General features: G+C 37.3%; 1 protein-coding gene across 1 annotated transcript in view; it reads right to left on the bottom strand.

The window, feature by feature from the left end:
• ELK3 (ELK3, ETS transcription factor) overlaps positions 1-18407 on the bottom strand; it is a 46259-nt gene that overhangs the window by 26923 nt on the left and 929 nt on the right. The window contains exon 2 of the mRNA XM_019545078.1: positions 1012-1220. Within this exon, the coding sequence (XP_019400623.1) occupies positions 1012-1218 (207 nt within the window). The 5' untranslated portion in view covers positions 1219-1220. The remainder of the gene's footprint in view (positions 1-1011; positions 1221-18407) is intronic.

Raw genomic sequence — 18407 nt, 5'->3', positions numbered from 1 at the left:
TCAACTGCTTTTCTTGCTACAGGTTATATTTGTTCTATGCACCTATTAATATTTCAGAAAGGTGCACAACAACATACCCTTCCACATTGTGACAAAGTGCATCAATGTGTAATCTACACCATTATTTAAAGCAAGATACATTTCTTCACAAGTATCAATACATACTTAAGTATAAGTGAGCATTAACAAGTGATCAGTTACAGAGAAATTCCTGTGGAGTAATATTGGAAAGCAACAGGATTTCTAAAAATGATTCAGAGATTAACATTCACTACACGACATACCAAAAAGAATTGGAGCCTCATATCAAGTCCATTCAACTGACACGTTCTCATTGAATACAATGGCCAGTGAGTTGCACCCTTAAAGACTTATCGTTTACTCCAGAATATCAGTGACATTTCCTAAACTACTAAGGCAGTAGATATATTTCATAGGAACGATTGGTTGCAGTTACCAAAATACTGGCCAAATATTGTCTCACTTATGTTGGATCCTGCTGAATGCTTTGAAGATCTCAAGATTGGGAATTTAACTGGCTTCTTTTGTTCACTTTTTCTATTGTGAGTGGACAGCCTGGCAGTGAGGTCACTATTGTAACTATTACAATTACAGCATTCCTGTTCTCTACTATAGTTCTTCATTTGAGGTCTTAAATATGCTGTAATAACCAAACAGTCACTCTCCATTACAAATAGTTATTTTATTGTCATCAAAAGTTACAAAAGGTCTTATGTGGTCATGTAAATAAGCACATCCAAGCATCAGTAAAAGTAATCCTTGGCCAAAATTCCCTTCCACCCACAGTCCACTGAAGTGTTGTGTAGAGTTTTACTGTATGCCGCTTAGCTGTCGTTATGCCACAAAGGTGGCTGCTTTCAGTGGTGCCCTGTGTTTACAGTGCAGAGATCTTTAAGAATGAAAGGTACTATATGAAGATAAAATATTGGCATTTCTTAATTAGTCTATTGCTTCTATTTTCTTAGTCTGTTTTAGAATAACAAACGTTACCTTGTCATAATAGTATCTGAGAGCTCGGCTCAGTTTGTCATAATTCATATTTGTTTTGTTTTTTCTGAGCCCCCACAGCTTAGCCACTTCCTCTGCCTTGAGTAGCTTGAATTCGCCATCATTGGATGTCCAACAGATCAGGTGCTCATGTTTCTGGTCCAGCAACAATTGCAAAAGGAACTGCCACAATGTGATTGCACTCTCCATACCTGTGACAGAGGAGAGAGGTCAGTGTAAGAAACTTCGCATAGCACAGACTTAAGCTCCAGTTTCATCTCAACATTAACTTTTCTGTAGAATTAATTTTCCCTGGTTTAGCAAAGAGAAGTGTCAAGTGGTACAAGACCAGGGGTGCTCAACACCCCACCCATGGGTCAAATCCAGCTCACAGGGTTCTCCATGGGTCTAGAAATTCTGCTATCAGACTTCCAGACCTGTGGGGAGCCCTGGGCCCTGAGCACTCAATCAGGCATCCAATCCCAGCTCACAGGGCCAGGCAGGAGTAGTGTCAGGCCCCAGGGCCCAATCCAGTGCAAAGACCTAGGAGGGTGCAGTGCCAGGCCCCTGAGATTCAATCCTGGCACACAGAGGCAGGAAGGGATGGTGCCAGGCTTCCAAGGCCCAACCCTGGCTGGAGAGGTGGAAAGAGGTAGTGCTAGGCTCCCAAGGCCCAATCCCAGGACACAGTGGTGGAAGAGATGCAAAATCAGGCCCCAAAGCCTAATCCTGGTGAGCATGGACCAGCTCCAAGCCACTCATCTGGCCTATGGGACCAAAAGCTTAAGCACTACTGTATCATACCATTCTAAGCACAAAACTACCAACCCCTCTCCCCCAACCAAAACCCCCCCCAAACACTCTTATGTCACAATTCTAGTTGTAATATTCTTATTTCTCTCCCCATTATATTTGGGGGTGGGTGATAAAGCAGAGTAAAGAACAGGTAAAATAATGTACATTTGGTTCACAAAAACTCAGTTTCCATTTCCAGACCCTTAGCAGCCCATCTCTTCCTGCAAAGACCACTCACTCCCTCCTGCTTCCTTGCACCCTATTGCCTACTTACAGTCCATAAAAATCATTATAATTAAAAATCATCATTGTCCATTATTCTGACTACAACACACTCTTACCATCTCCTCTATAACTACTACATCCAGTTTAAGCATAGCTTCTTATTGCATGACTATGCTGGTCTTAATACTACATCTGCTTGCCTCTCCATTGGCTGTCCCCATGTAGGTCCCCACCCAAGGAATGCACTCTAAAACCTGGTCAATTAGGTTGTTATCCTCCCTCCAGTAAAACCACTAATTATGCACATCTTCACTCAGTAACTGCATAATTGTATCACTGCAATACCTCTTCTTTCTCCCCAATTCCCTTTCACTGCTGTTTTGTCACCGTTTGTTACTTCGTGTCTTAATTTGTACTGTTCGTAGTTTGGGCCAGTAACTAAATCATTAATTTGTGAGGTGCTTAAGTTACATTTATTCCACATTTCCATTAACGTCAAATGATGTATTACTGTATTTTACCGCTTATGTCTGTTTCCTAATCAAATTACATCATGTGATGAATATTACAGTTTAAATTAATAAATAAAGATTTTGTCACAAGATAACCTCTCTAAACTTTCGATGCTACTTTGAAATAAATGGGCAGTAATTAAACATCAGTTACAATGAAATTCCTATGGAGCTGTGCAATTCCTTGCATAGCAATTCCTTGCAATTAATATTTCCTAATACTCCCCATACATGTTTCAACTGCTTGCACAGTTATTGGAGAACCTGGAACTTTAAAAGAGGCTGTATTGTAATTTAGCATATACAAACCCAAGTTAAGATTCAGGATTGTTAACACTAAGGGTGAGGCAATTACTACTATCAAAAATTCAATTTCAATTGATCTTTTAAACTAGAAAATTCATTTTTAAATGTTTTTTCTCATTTTCAATCATTTTAAAATGTATCAATGCACAATATAGTACATAACAGCTTAGTGCTGGTCATTCTGTTTTTTGGGACTCCAGATGTCCAAATCCAGTAATTAGTTGCTAAGGTCAAATCAGAAGAGAAGAACATTTATAAGAGTAACTAAATCAATATTTTTTAGCCCTTTAATTAAGATCCAGGTTTAATTCTGACCTTGTCCTGTGTCTAATCTAGACATTAAAATCCCAGTATTATCAAGTTAACTTGGTTTTTATGGATATCCACTGCTAATCAAATGAAGAGTCATTGCCTACATCTGAGTCTAGAAAAGTGAAAATTATCCTAGGAACAAAATGAATAGGGTTGGGTCAGGTTCACTATGATCCTTGGATCATTTTATAAGATAGGTAGAACATATAATAAATTTAAGGCTCTATATTTCTGTTTCGTTTGTCTGCCACAGGAGGGCGCAAAGCTTCTAACTATTCAGGTATGTGAAATGATCTGCACAAGCTGCTCCCTGGACTCCAGGTTTTCCGCTTCGATCATATTCTTCAGGATATTAAAGAATTAATACTAGTTTATTTTTACTCATTAAAAAAAATCTACTGGATCCCACTTTAAGTAAAACTGAATTTTTTAAAATGAAAGTTTTAATGATAAACACAAATCAGTTAATCTGAAGTAAAAAATAATATGTCCACTGAAGACGAAGACATTCGAGTATTTAGTTAATATTTTTAGTGGAAAAGCAAATTGAAATGGAAGGGAACTTGTTTTGTTCAAAATTATTTAAAAACACACTTGCAAAATGGGGTTTGCTAAATTAGTCATAGTTTTCTTTTCCCTGTACAAGTTTCATTCTTCCACTGTATTTGGATTTGCAGAATAAATGCAAAAAGTAGGAATATGTATTCCCAGCTGAGTAATATAATAATTATAAAATCTATGACAGTGCAGAAGTTCATGGGGAGCCGTTCTGATCTTCTGAATAAACCTGTATTTAAGATCATGCAGAATACATATTTAAAATTGGCTATATATAGGCAGTATCAAAGGCACCACATTGACATACTAAAATAATGTTAAATGTAAGTACAAATCCTTTTTTTGTTTTACCAAAGTGTAGGGTATGAGAAATTGTAAGACTATAAATAGATATATTGAAAATTATACTGTATATGCAATGAACATCATGCTTAACCAGGTAATTCTATATATGTATGTATGTATGTATGTATGTATGTATGTACTTACATACGTACACACACACACACACACACCGGTGAGTTAAAAAGGTTTACTTTATTTTTTCACAGAGAGTAGGCATATATAGTCACATTGCTAAAAAACAGTATAGCTTAGAGTAGACATTCAAATACAATAATGTTACAAAGAAAAGCCTTGCACGATTTCAGTTTACATCTGATGCTTTTTTTAAATGACAAGACATCCAAAATCACTATTTTTCAATCTGGGAAATTAAATAAAGCTTAATATAATTTGTTTTAGAGTTTTGTAACATAAATCCCCTGGGCCAAGACCTCATAGCTAGAATTTCAGCAGAAGAGATTTAAAAGGGCAAGGGGTTATGAAAACACCAACACAACCTTCACAAGCAGGACACAAATCATACTGCTATAAGAGTTCAGAGATACACTGCACATTTCTTTGCTTCTGGATCTAGATCAGCAGTTCCCAACCTCTGACCAATTGTGCACCACCAATTTAAAACCATACAACCTTAAGTACCACCAGCAAACTTTTGTCATAGGAAGTAATTATAATAGATCTGTTAACACATACTGCTAACAGCTGGTCTGTGCACCATTGGTGGTACACGTACCACAGATTGGGAACTGCTGATCTAGACTACATCTTCCACAGGCATATCAGAGGAAAGCTTAATTAGACCATAATTAATTTAGGAGCATGTTCTGTGGCAGCACTTATCATCTCCACTCAGCCCTTTTGAACAACTTTCGTGATAGCACCTTCAGCTAAGAGTTTCCCAACTCTTTCCATTATAAGATCCTGTTTTCAGCTGCTCACAACTTTGCCAAAATCAAACTGTTTGGATGGAAATGTTCTACATTAGGTGGCTAACTCAGAATATTTTTTGTAGGTAAAATGATTCAGGCATTTGCAAGAACAATGTTAAGGAAAAATACATGGAGCTATAGAGTGTGGGGAGGAAAGGGGGAGGCCTAGGAGCCAGGAAGAGAATAAGGCAGGAGGAAACAAGGAGAACTATTTTGGAGGGTCTGTAACCAGTAGGCACACTCTGCTGACAACTTCTGAATTTAGCCCTTCTTTTATCTGAGGCATTGGGCGGGGGAGGAGGGGGTAACGGGCGCAAGAGGGGTAGATGCCGGGGGCAGGCATGGGGAGGTGGGTTACAAGCAGCACAGGAGGCATATGGTGGGGGCAGCAGATGGCAGGGGGCAAAGGTCTGGCTGTTTGACTCCCCTGCCTGCCCACCGCCTGCCCCCTCGATTGCCTCCCCCACTGCCTGTTCCCCTACTGCCTTCCACCCCACTGCCTGTCACCCTGCCACTGCTTTCCCCACTGCACCAGTTGTGGGGGAACAAATTTAAGATAACCCTCCAATAATTAGATTCTATTCATGGAAAATTATACCAAATTTACACATCCTCCATATACATAATCTAGTTATTGGAGGGTCATCTTAAATCCGAAGTCATCTTGGATTTGGATAAATACAGTAATTAACATTTTAAGTAATTAAGACAGAAAAGCCCATTTTGTATGAGGAAAAAATAGAAATAGTAGGCGATTTTCCAATTAAAAATGTTTCCACTGTATTAGCTTTCACAAGGACATCTTGATTTTGCCAAAATAATTTCATTTTGTTCCAGAAGAATGTAAATATTTAATTTTGGAATAATTCAACTCAAATTAGAATGTTTCATTTTTCTGAATAGAAGAAAAACATTTAATTTTAGAATTAAATCAATAGAACATGAAAGTATGTTTCCCTATTAGTATGCTGCTTTACGGGAATATTACTTTGGACCCACATATTCTCCTTGCTGAAACTGTCTCCCTATTATGCAATGAGGCCTTTCCTCTGACTGAACTGAGTGGTGCTTCATGGGAATCCACTGACTGAGTGCATTAGAGAGGATGCACTTCAATCAGGGATTATAGCATCCACTGGGCTCCCAACCTGCAACTGCCATGAAGCAATAAATAACTCTTAGAAAATACAGTTTAATATTGGACTAGCTTAAAATAAAACAGATAGACAAATTCTGAACTAGATAAATGTCACGATACTTTGTTTAGAGTTAAAATTTTGAAACTCTTTGTTTGAAAAGGGCTGTATCAGAACATGTTCAGATTTCTCATTCCCCATTATTTTTAATTTTCAACTTTTAATCCCAATTTGGGATGAAAACAAATGTTAGGATGCTGACATTTTCCAGGGGATGGACATTCCAAATTTCATTCAACTCTATTAATATTTAATTAACATTCAAAATATTAATTCTATACTCAGTATAAGGTTTGGAAGGTGTGCTGTAAACACAGACCACAAAATGAATGATGGAAATAAAAGAAACATTAATACCCACTCACCCAAGGAGTAACATCCAACCTAAGTTCCAAACTAGACTAAGACAAAGATCCCACGGAAAAATTAAAAAGCAGCCAAGCTATTAAAATGCTACATCATCATAATATATATACCAAAGGAGAAAGAAATTAAGTTCATACAAGTAACTTTTATTCTGGCTTTTCCTAATTTTTAAGTGTTCCACCTTCCAATCTTAACATTTGTTAATTATAGGGATTGTTACACGAATTATACGATGGACTTCGCCAAAGATGTGTTATCTAATCTATTACGCTGACAGGAAATGAGCTGAACAGTCTAAAACATTTCCCTCATCTCCACTAATATAAACAATTACTGTTTTAATAAATGCTAACAATTATAGTTGGAAACACAGTATTACATGGGAAAGGAATCATGTAAGCCACTTCTCACACAACTGTAACAATATTCAGATTAAGATCTCAGCTGCACCAACCAATGTCCATTCTTCTTCTTTTCAAACATGCTACTCCATACCAGGGGCTCATAATAGTATAGCTAAAGGAAACATGAGAAGTAGCAGTGCCCTAGAATCCACAATTGAGGTTCAACATTAGCATTTTCCTCCCTCTGTTAGAGTTCAGGTGCTGATAATACGTGCCAGCAAATGGGAACAGATAGGACTTCATTAACAGAGGCATAATTAGCAATTTTGGGAAGTCTGGTGGGGTGGGTAGGAATGCCCTCTAAATTGGTGCTAGCCTTACTCACCACACCCCAATTAGACTACTATTTGTTATTCTAGTCTAGATATTATGGTGTCCATTCCTAAAAATAAAACAGCAATGACAATTACTATTTGCATGCACATGCACACTGTTGCATTGTATTGCTGTGGTTCATTGACAATAATTTACATGCATCTCTAGACAAAAAATTTAAGTAAACTGATAGGCTTAACCTGAGGGTAGGGGAAACCAGCCTAAATCCAGGAAGTTCAGAGTTGAGGTTAAGCTGAACAGAAGCCTTATCTTTGCTTAAATGGTTATGATGAACTGGGAAGCAGGAAGTAGAATACTCTGGAGATACCAAGATCTGTGAGAGGCCCTGGCACAGAGAGAACTAGACCTGGGAGGCAGGATGCAGGAAAGTAGCTCCTGTGGTGTTCAGGAGCTCTGCAATAGTCCTTGGTTTCTCAGGTAATATTCCCAACTCTGCCCCACTCCAAAATTTTCTCTGTTCCTTCAGGTTCCACACCTTCTTCTCCCCTCTCAGAGGCTTCTGCCTCAAAGGCCTTTCTAAGGTCTTAGGAAGTGCTACAAACCTTAGCAAGAATTAGTGTAAGCTTTAAAGTCTTTGGGCAGGGATTCTGCATATTCATTATGACTAAGAAACCTCCTCTTGATTTTAGAAAGCCCACAGAGGTAAACCTGAGATTAAGAACAGTAATCGAGGTGTGGAACCTGGGGGAACAGAGAAATTGTCTGGAAAGCTCCATAGTCTGTATAATTTACTGGAAATCAGTTAAATCTGTAGAGTTTAGGAGGCAGTCACAGGCATTCTCAGCTAGCAGTAGCCCTGGAAAGCTGGAATTCCTGGTGACGATCAAATATGCACATGAAAAGGATTAGAGCAGAGGCCTGGCCAGAGCAGAAAAATCAATTTCACTAAATATATTAAGAAATGATCAATTCCTTTTGTAACAAAGACGGCTGTAAAAGATACAACTACATCACACATACCCCCCCACCCACACCCGCATGCACGTGCATGCGTATCTTTTACAGGAAAAGTACTTGTTTTGCAGACACTTAACATTTGTCTTTAACCAGATGTCTGTTGTCTTTTCCACCGATCTAGAAACCTGTGTGTATTTTTTGTGCATTCGTTTACTGCCTTTGTATCCTAAGTCTGGCTAACAGCACGTTTCTCTGAGCAGAATGACGTTGTGTATTGTTAGGTTTTCATTCACGTTAGCATTCAGCTTCCTCTATTTCTGCAGGTTGCAGGCAGGAAACTGGAAAATGGGCTACAGGAAACCTGGCCTCCTACATCTGTCCCAGTTTGAAACTGCAGCTCTGGTTTTATTTTGCTAAATGTCTCAGGTTTGTATTAACCCTTGAGATGACTACTTCATTCACTTATAAAACAACATTAAAGTTTATTATTTTGGTGATATTTATTTTCTAAATTGTTACTGATTGCAAGAAATACCGAGAAATTTGAATAGATATCACTAATTTTTTTAAATAGCATAATGTTGAGAAGACAGCAGATCATTTTGCAAGTTGGAAAGGAATGCATTTTTCACTGAAATAACCAGAATCATTCAATGTATTACAAAACTACTCAAGGCTTGAAGTAAACTAATATGGAGAAAAGTATGTACAGATGTCATATCTAGCTGCTTCAGCTAGATATGACATTGTATTTTAACATAATTCTATGGTGCGTATATGTATGGAAAGTTCAACTTTCAAATGTCCTGCTTGTTCCATTTTTTTTCTTTTTTACTATGCAATTCCAAACCGAAGACAAGACACACACATTTTGTAAAGAGAAAAATTAATGTTAGTATTCTCGAGATCAACGTTTTGGGGTGCATTTGATTTACAGCTGACTCCCAAAGTAAACTTGAGATGATTTTTATTTTAGACAGACCTCATTTCTAGAATAATCAGTAAAATTATTATGGCTGCATTTTCCTCTTGATATTGGTCTGTGCAACAACTGATTTACTCTGCTAGCTTTAAAGACAGTGGCCAATACTATTCAAATGCCTGCAAAAGAACATTTTCCAAGAGCAAGGCAAAAGTCTGAGTCAGTCTTCAAATTATATTTCTCAACAGAGATGTTTCAAGGATGATAAATAGGATGTGGTTGGTGAAAAGTCAGCAATTCAGCCAAAATGGAGGAAAAACAAATATCAATGTGTTTACTTAGAAACGTTGTCAAATATTCAGCAAAGGAGATTTTACTACTAATTTAATTGCTCTTGAAAAAAAGTTTGCAACTGTGTAAATATCCCAGTACTAGCTTCATGCAGAACTTTCTTTACTAAATGTCAATAAATCTAAGAAATGCTGCAGTATATTCCCACACCAATTTAAGGATTTAATACATGATAAAGTGTGTTGGTAATTTTTCCGTATCCAGCAACTGTAACGTTTCCTGTCAGAGCATCCTCAGAGTTTTCTATTGTGTTGAAACTGCAAAAAATTTCTAAATCAGGACTTCCTCCTATTATATTTTAGAGGCATCTTTCTGGGAAATGCAGATTCAAGTCAAAAGGTAGGAATTCCTGCAGCACCACCCAGTGGAAACATTAGAAAAAGTTGAAGACAGCCCCCCACATAGAAGTTTTAAGATGGTTTAAAAGTACAGTAATATTACCATACATGAAAGATGTTTAAGAATGCCTGCTCTGCTTGGCCACATTACAACAGTTAAATATGCTCTACCACTTGTGTGGAATCAAATCTTAACTCTCACTTTTTGTGATCCTTTAAAAGTAATTTTCCCCAAATGAGTGTCTTTCCTCCAAATCGACAAGGATTAAACCAACACAACATGGACAACATAGACAATAGCAATAGAAAATTAAATTTTAAATGGCAAAAATAACATATTAATTAAGAGAGCAGTTGTCATATACAGGGCCAACAGTAGTTCCAAAGGAAAGACACTATCTTCAGTAGGGCTTTGCTTAAAAAAGAAAGATGGACTGATGCAGATGCAGATGCAGAGGGGAGGAATTCCACAACCTACAAATGAATGTGGTGAAGGACTGGTCCCTTCCAAAAATTGAGGGATGATGCCAGAACTCTTAAACTGTGAAGAGTCTCAAAAGGATGAGGATCAAGAAGTTCCCTTAACAAGAATGCAATCTCAAACCCTTATCAGTAGTGAATGTGGCTAGTTGCCTTCCTGTTAAACAACTATTTTGTTTAAACAACTATTTCTATGGCTAGCCATAAACAGAAGTACATAAATCTGTAATGGTTCCAAAATTTCACCTTGGAATATTTCCTTCATCTACTCATGTGGTGTACATCTGTGGCATCCTGGCAATGTACCCAGCTTCAGTCTGAGGGACTTCCAGGTTCAAAGCCAATACCGTAGCTTTATTATGTACATATGAATTTCTTTGTTACATTTTTGTCTGTCAGTGGGACACAGTTATAATTACATTGCCACTTCATTGTAAATCTGTTGTGGCCCTTTTTCTTCAAATTTGAAGAAAATAAAGTAGTAAGAGTTGAAGGCATAGCAGTGTAAGAGCAATATCCAGGTATTTGTAGGAACAGTTATTTTTAAGAAATTTACTTTAACATATGGAATGATGATTACTCCAAAAAATACTTTTCTACTATTGTTCTTATTCTTTGCCTACTGTTTAAAGCTTCCAATTTTGTGACAAAGCAATGAAACAGAACTTTAATATCTAACACTGGTGGCTATAAAGAGTAAATGAATGCTTAATGAGTGCATCAATACATCATTATTCCTTCTTACATGTTTAAATTTTAGAATCTTTAAATAAATCTTCCAGTTTTAACTGATTTTTCCTTTAAGTAAATGAACAGGGTTTTTTTTTTTCCTGGAATGGAAAGGATATGGCCAAAATTAAGAGCAATGTAATTCCAGTAGTTTAGCTTTGGCTCAGATGAAGGTGGCTGGCAACTTCAGTGGGACTTGAAACATCGCAAGTTGATGGCAACTTACGCTGGCAGACTGAGCTGAATTTTCAGAACTTGTTGTATTAGGAAAGATGAGTCATAAAATTATAAAGTAATGTAGGCAGTTTACCTGTGTGCTTTCACGTCGCAACGCGATTCAGTCAATTAAACTAAAAACTACCATTTACTGAATCTTGCCATACAATCTACAGACACACACAGATATTTCCAGACACAGAGGCCAATAAAAGGAACCAGTGTTCCATTGAGAGATATTATACACTAACCCTCTATGGTTACACAGGGGAATGGTTACTCAGACAAGTAGTACAGATCACAGTTGTTGACATCCTTGGGTAACTGCGAGTAACTGTTCAACAGAGTAATGGGTTCTCAATGTGGCCCCAAATTAAGACTCACTAGCATGTACTCATATATCCCAAATTCCAGGAACAAAGGTTTCTTCCTCCTTTTCTCAAATACAGCACTGACCTAGAAAAGTTGAGGTATGAATTATCTAAGTTCTAGTTTACCCTAATGTTATGATTTGACCTAATGAAAAAAACTGTCACTCAGGTTGCAGCCTCCAGGATTTTTCACAAAAGACAAGTAGGCTTTGCACAGCATGCTTCTTCTGGCAAAAGTTAAAATAGCTATAGGGTTATAGTTTGCGGTATGAGGTGCTATTTCAGCAAACAAAATAGTTGGTCATTATCCTCCAATTTGATCATATCTTGTAAACTTAGACCGTTTCCTATGACTGCTGCAAACTACGAAGAAGACAGAGGAAGGGAGATCATACAATTAATTGCTGCAAACATTACTGTAGAAAAAGAGTTTGGGTCACGCAGCTTTAGAAATAATATTGATTCACCAGCTTGTTTATTAAGGTTTCAAGTGTCTGCCCAGGATACCTAACAGTTATCATTACTCTGTGTACTAAAAAGTGGATAAAGTGTTGTTCTAGGTTACTCTCTTCAAATAAAATCTACAGACAATGTCACTTCCCCTCAAGTTTTGCCAAGCTGCATAGCCACCTTTATGCCCTGCTGATCTTGGGCATGCCTAAGGATCAGTTTAGCCAATTCTACACAGTAAAGCAGTGTTCATGCTGGTCTAATTTGCAGCCACTTATCATGGCCTCCATGGAGCATTTCAGCACCTAGAGAATGCTGGAGTAGAGCAGTGGAAGTCACATTCTCTGCCAGCCCTACTTCAGTCAAGAATGCTTCTCAGCTGACCATGCAGGACAACTGGGTCAGCTCTGAGTTATCAAGTAACAAAAAGCCAACTTCAGAAGACTGCACAAAGACGAGGTCTTGCCCTATTATCTGAAAGTTAAGCCCAGAATTCTGATCTTAGTTACTCCGCTGGTGTAATTTGGAACAGCTTCTCTAAAGTCAATGGATTTTCTCTTCATTTCATGAACATATCTGATATCAAAATCTGCTCCTAGTTTCTAGATACTAGTATGATTGATTCTTCTATGAATTGCTGGGAAAAGGTAGTAGTGGTAGTAAGACACAAACTTTTTTCTGTGTCTGTACTATGTCTAGTACAATAGGAACATTGCTGAGTACCACTGATATATATCTATATCTATATATCTATACAGATATAATCAGCACCCTTCTCAGAAAGCTTATACTTGACCAAGTACTAACAAACTGATGATAAAGAGAGATCTGGAGATATTACAGTGAGGGGCTGTCACCACACCAGTTAAGAGAAATATATGTTGTAATAGTACATCTGGAAAACAGATTTCTATCAGTCGTGGTGCAAAGCTAGGATAAAATTTACAACAGGATAGACTTACATTATTCAAATATGTGAAGTATATTTCTTATTATGCAAATATAAAATACTGCATTTTAAACAATTTCTTATTTTTTGCCAGTATTTTCAAGAAAAACTCCAGCTGGCATTTGGTATTTGACAAGAAGCTAGAGCTTCTGTGAACTGTGACACTCTTGTGTCATTTAATACTAATTACTAAGTGACTTTTAAGACTGAAAATCAAGAGTGAGGTTGGGAAGATTATGAAAATGGTTCAAAGTATTTATATTAACAATAGTTTAAACTATAGAGCAAAATCAAGCTAAGGAAAAATTAGATCTTTAAAGTATTGTGAATGCTGGCGGGAAACACTGAATAGTTTTGGTAGGGATGCATGGAATATTCTCTGTTCTTACCAAGTTTATTTTAGAGTCATGATATTAATAAACCCTACCTACAATGTTGGGATAAAAATAAGGTAGATGCATTCTAAAAATCCAAAGAAATTAGTTAGTATTATTTATATAGTAATTTTAGATCAGAATTAAAGAGAATAAGTTAATAGCAATATATGTACCGAACTTGTATTTGGAACAATGTCAAAGTAGGCTGTAAAGCTGCTCTATATGGGAGCCCTGAATAGGAAAAATACATAGGCCCAGAAAGGTTGCAAGTGATTCAGTTCAATGAGATAGAATTTTAGAAGCTCATGAAGAGGACCACCAGCTCATGCACCCTTATAAGTAGGGGTCTACCCCACTCAAGGAGGCAGTCAACCTGAGGAGGCCCCTTTTGCAGGCCAATCGCAGGGTTGGGCTGCCAGATAGTCCCGTCAGATATAAGTGGTATCTAGCAGTGCAGTAAATTACTGCGCTTAAATGCACGTGCAGATGGTGACATTGGGATTACTTTACTCCAGCTCAAATTAAGCCAGAGTATATTCAGTCGCATGAACTGCATGTGTAGACGTGCCCTAGCAGAAATAATTACATGCTGAAAATTAAGTGAGCACTTAAGTGCTTGACAGAGTCAGAGATTAGTTGCACAGCAATTTGTGGCCTGCAACAGGATTCCTTCTCCCACACCTTCAGCAGACCCTGAGCCATATTAATCCATACATGTTTAGCATGTGGTAGCATGGCAATCCTTAATTAACTCGTTTCCACATTATTTCCACTACTCTAAAGTGCACAGATGCCATTCTGTAAATATGTCATAAGAAAGCAGACTGCAGCAGCATCCTGAGAGCAAATGGGCCAAAAGTAAAAGTGGTACTAACAAGCATGATGCTATAGGAGTCCATAAAAATTACTTCTAAGGAGTTTAACTTGCTTGTGTTCAAGTAAACTTGGCCTACTGTGGTATATGTACATAAAATATGTTTAAATATCCTGTATATAAGAGGCTGAGAGATCATGGCCATCTCAAAGTAATGGAACAGACCACGAATTATGGTAGGCTTCAGCACACCATTCTAATTTTAAAATAAAAACTTCACCGGAAGGACATACATGCATATACACTCATAGGTATTCATTTATACTGAATTAACCAATATTTATGGGGTCAGTGATACAATCATATCCATTGCTTGTTGATGGGCTTTTTGTTTCTATGTTGCACTTAAAAATGCAACACAGTATTTCTGAAAACAATTTTCAACTAAAAACTACTCTTACAAGTAAATCCTTTAAAAACTTGACTTCCAATGTAGTTGCCGTTAAATATAACTATCCAAATATAACTATTTAAGTAATGCTGTAAGAAGGCAGCTGTGAAATGAAGAATGTGTTTTCTTTTCAAGTGCATGTACAAGGTATTCTGCATGTTTCATCTGGTTTTTTTTGCATACATTTAGCATTTTATTTTGATGTGTAGTGAGCTGGACTTCCTGTTACTACATCTTGAAATTCTGCTGCAAATTATGACTAATTCTTAAATCATACATAATTCAACAAAATAGTTCAACATGAGAACAGATATATTCAGTCCTTCAAGAGCTTTCAACAGTCTCCAGAATATTAGTTGATTCATTTAGCAAGCCACAGACCAAGTAAACATCTGTCTAATGATTCAGAACTATAAGATTCCCTATTGTGGAAAATATTGAGGAAAAAAATCCACACAATAAACCAGCAGTTAGATTTTCAGCACAGCATGCTTTTAAAATCGTACAAGCAACAGTCTGTTAATATTCAGACAGAATATAGACTTGAACTAAGAGCCCCAGAGGAAGGCTGTTGATGTGTGATCAGTCCAAATTTGCTTTTTTTTTAAATTGCCATTGTACTACTTGATGATCATGGGAGGGGTAGAAACTTTTTAATAATTACACTTTTTGGAGGTAACAAGTTTTACAGATAACTGTACATTTGGCCGCCTCTAACAAATACCACAATTCCCCTTTTTTTAGACAAGTCTTATATTTTAGGCTGCTTTTTAGTCTCCTGAAACTGATATGGCATCATGGCAAATGCATGTCCCAAAAACTAAGACTCCGCACTCATATTGTTCATGCATCTTGCATCACTCGGCTTCCCTATGCGTCATACATCACATGGGTGCTTATAGCGCTCCATAAAACTGGAGGTTCCATACATTTGTCAATCAAATCAATGCTTTTGTTCTGTAATGATTGTTACAACACAAAACATTTAAATTCTGTTGTACTTCAGTGTCTGTCACGTTGAATGTGTTGATCCGTATTACCCTCCTATAACAATGCCTCTGTCATATGTTTCCCAGGTTAGCACTTTCCAAGGATGGCAATACAGAGAGGGTACAGCTGACACAATCAGATCAACTGGATAAAAAGTGAGAAACCTCCAGTCTTTGGAGTGAAGTGCTTAGTCTATTTTAAATACCATCAAGTGACTACAGAAAAAAGAATGATTATGAACTGGTAAGTAGTATGTTACTTTAATGAGTAAAAGGAAAATGGATGTTGTCCTAAGATAAAAGGATATGAAAAAGTAAAAGTCCATGTGTGTTGTGTTTTTCAACCTATTAATAAGAAGGTTGCATATTTTTAAGTTTCTGTTTTTGTGTCAGTAAGTGACTGGATTCTGTGATCTCAAAAGGGTACATGATTTCCAAAGGAAGCAAGTTTTTTCTTTACCTTGTACAACTCATGGAACTGTCTCTATTTATAGATATAATGAGAAGAAAATAAAATGCATGCAACTTTGACACTATAAATGTGAGGCAAATATCAAATGCATTAAATAACCAATGGTATTTTTTCTCAAATGTTTTAAATTTATAATCAAAAGATTTAAGGCATGCAGTAATCTTTATAATACAAGCAAACATTTTAAAGACATTTTGTAATTTAGGGGAATTACATCATTCAAGAGTGAAGAAAATAAATTGTGAACTTTTTCTCCTAATACTTGAGTGGATGAATACTATTTTAACACACTTATGGATTGTCTTTTATTGAATCTTTCAAGTGTCTAGAACATACAAATGATGTATGTGAAATAGCAATATAACATTATGAGGATATCACAATGGTTTTACTTATTCTGAATTAAAATTTATATAGTGCACATATATTTTATATATGTGTAGCCTGTAGTGATTCAACAGATGTGATTTTGGAATTCCAATAATATTTAATGTAATAGGTAACTTATAAAGTGCACATTTCACACAGAGGTAATGGTTAGTGTTAGCAATCATTTTGCATGTTACATGAATTATAGTTTGATCTTTTTAGTTAATGCCTAACACATCTGGGGACATTTCACATTGGTCTTTTGAAAAGTTGTGTTTTTATAGAAGGGCAAACTCTCTGAAGAGGAAAATAACTTTTACTGCCTAAAAATCATGTCTGATGGAAGATCAGTGATCAGGTATTTTCTGTATTTGATTCATTGTTTCTAAAGCTTTGTATTCCCATACATAAAATAATCTGGCTCTAGTGGGTACTAAACCAGCATAAAGTTGCCTCATAAGGTAGCACGAATCAAAACATTTCTGTACTGAAAAACGTAACAGAACACAGAAAATAAAGGCAGTCGTATGGATCATCTCAAAAAGATGTGCTATACAGTTAGGAATTCTGGCATTCAAGACATTCCATGCCTTTTGCATGGGATTTACTAACTAAAGGATGTCAAATGAGAAAACTTGTAATTACCACATGTATATTATAACCCATCAGTTGTCTATCTCACGCACTGCACAATATTTGGTCAATGGTTTGGGATACTTCTTAAAAGTCAGAAAACACTTGTATAGCAAGACGTGTTCTTTGTCTCCTCCACGCTCCCTTTGTAGAACCTGCTACTTGCAATTATAATGTAACCTAAGCTTTTTGGAACTTGGAGAATATCTTTCTGCCTATGCAATGTGGTCCCCATTCTGAATAGCACCTCTTTCGCATGGCCTCTATTATAAGAATAATAGTGATGGTGCTAATGTCATTCCCCAAGTCACACAGGCTGAAAGGCATATGCATGGACTGAATACCGTTTGTAAATTAATGATATAAAAGGACAATACTACACGTTAAGATATAACACCCCTACCACCACAGGATCATGGCAGGTATCAGCAAGAGTGCCATTTTGACCGAAAACCAATCTTTCAGTTGCATATGATCCTGAGAGTCATCTGGGGCACATTTAGTCCAGTGCAACCTCTGGAATATCCCCTTGGAAAAGTACTTATGCCTAAATTACATTCGAGCTTAAATCTCTGAAACCAATGATGACTTTGCAACACATTAGATAAACTAAACCTTTGGTTTGGAAATCCAGTTGAAAGCGTTGCTCCCCTTCTGCCCCCAAGGTCGAAGCCTTCACAACAGAAAAGATGCTGTGTGGTACAGACGCCCCTTACCACCACACCCCCAAGTCAATAAAGATGTAACTTGTCTCCCTTTCAACTGCCCTGGTAGAAAGGCTGACGGGGCTTCACAAAACCCTCCTGTGTTAGGGAACGGAAACTCCTAATGAGATTAGTTGGTGTGTGTGCAGACATTGCTTAGCCATGACTAAATGGGCTCTCTTCCTGCAGCCAGTGGAAAATTCAGGGAACTTTTTCCCCCTGCAGCATCAGAGTCCCTCTAAACCTTCAGCAAAGCCAGATCCAAAAACAACTCTCCACTTTCTCTCCCTTTCTGTCTCTCTCTCTTTTTCATCAGCCAAAAAATTTAAAGAATCAAAATGCGCCAAGGGGGGTGGGTGGAGGGGAGGAATTAGGGTTTGGGGGGAGCTAAAAAAAAAAAGTGGGGGAGGAGAAGGCTGAAGACTACAAAGGAAACTGTAAAGGGAGCAAATACATAAACCTGGGGAGGAGAAAACCACAGTTTCTTTGTGAGCTGCAGTGACTCATTTTCAAGATGTTGTCTGCTGCCAGTTTCAAACCGGAAGCGCATGGCAATTAGTCTTGCTGTTTCCAGACAAGCCAGAAACTCTCCCGACACTTCCC

Source organism: Crocodylus porosus, unplaced genomic scaffold, assembly GCF_001723895.1.
Source record: "Crocodylus porosus isolate Cpor-Errol unplaced genomic scaffold, CroPor_comp1, whole genome shotgun sequence".
Classification (NCBI taxonomy): domain Eukaryota; kingdom Metazoa; phylum Chordata; order Crocodylia; family Crocodylidae; genus Crocodylus; species Crocodylus porosus.
This window is presented reverse-complemented; position numbering and strand designations above follow the sequence as displayed.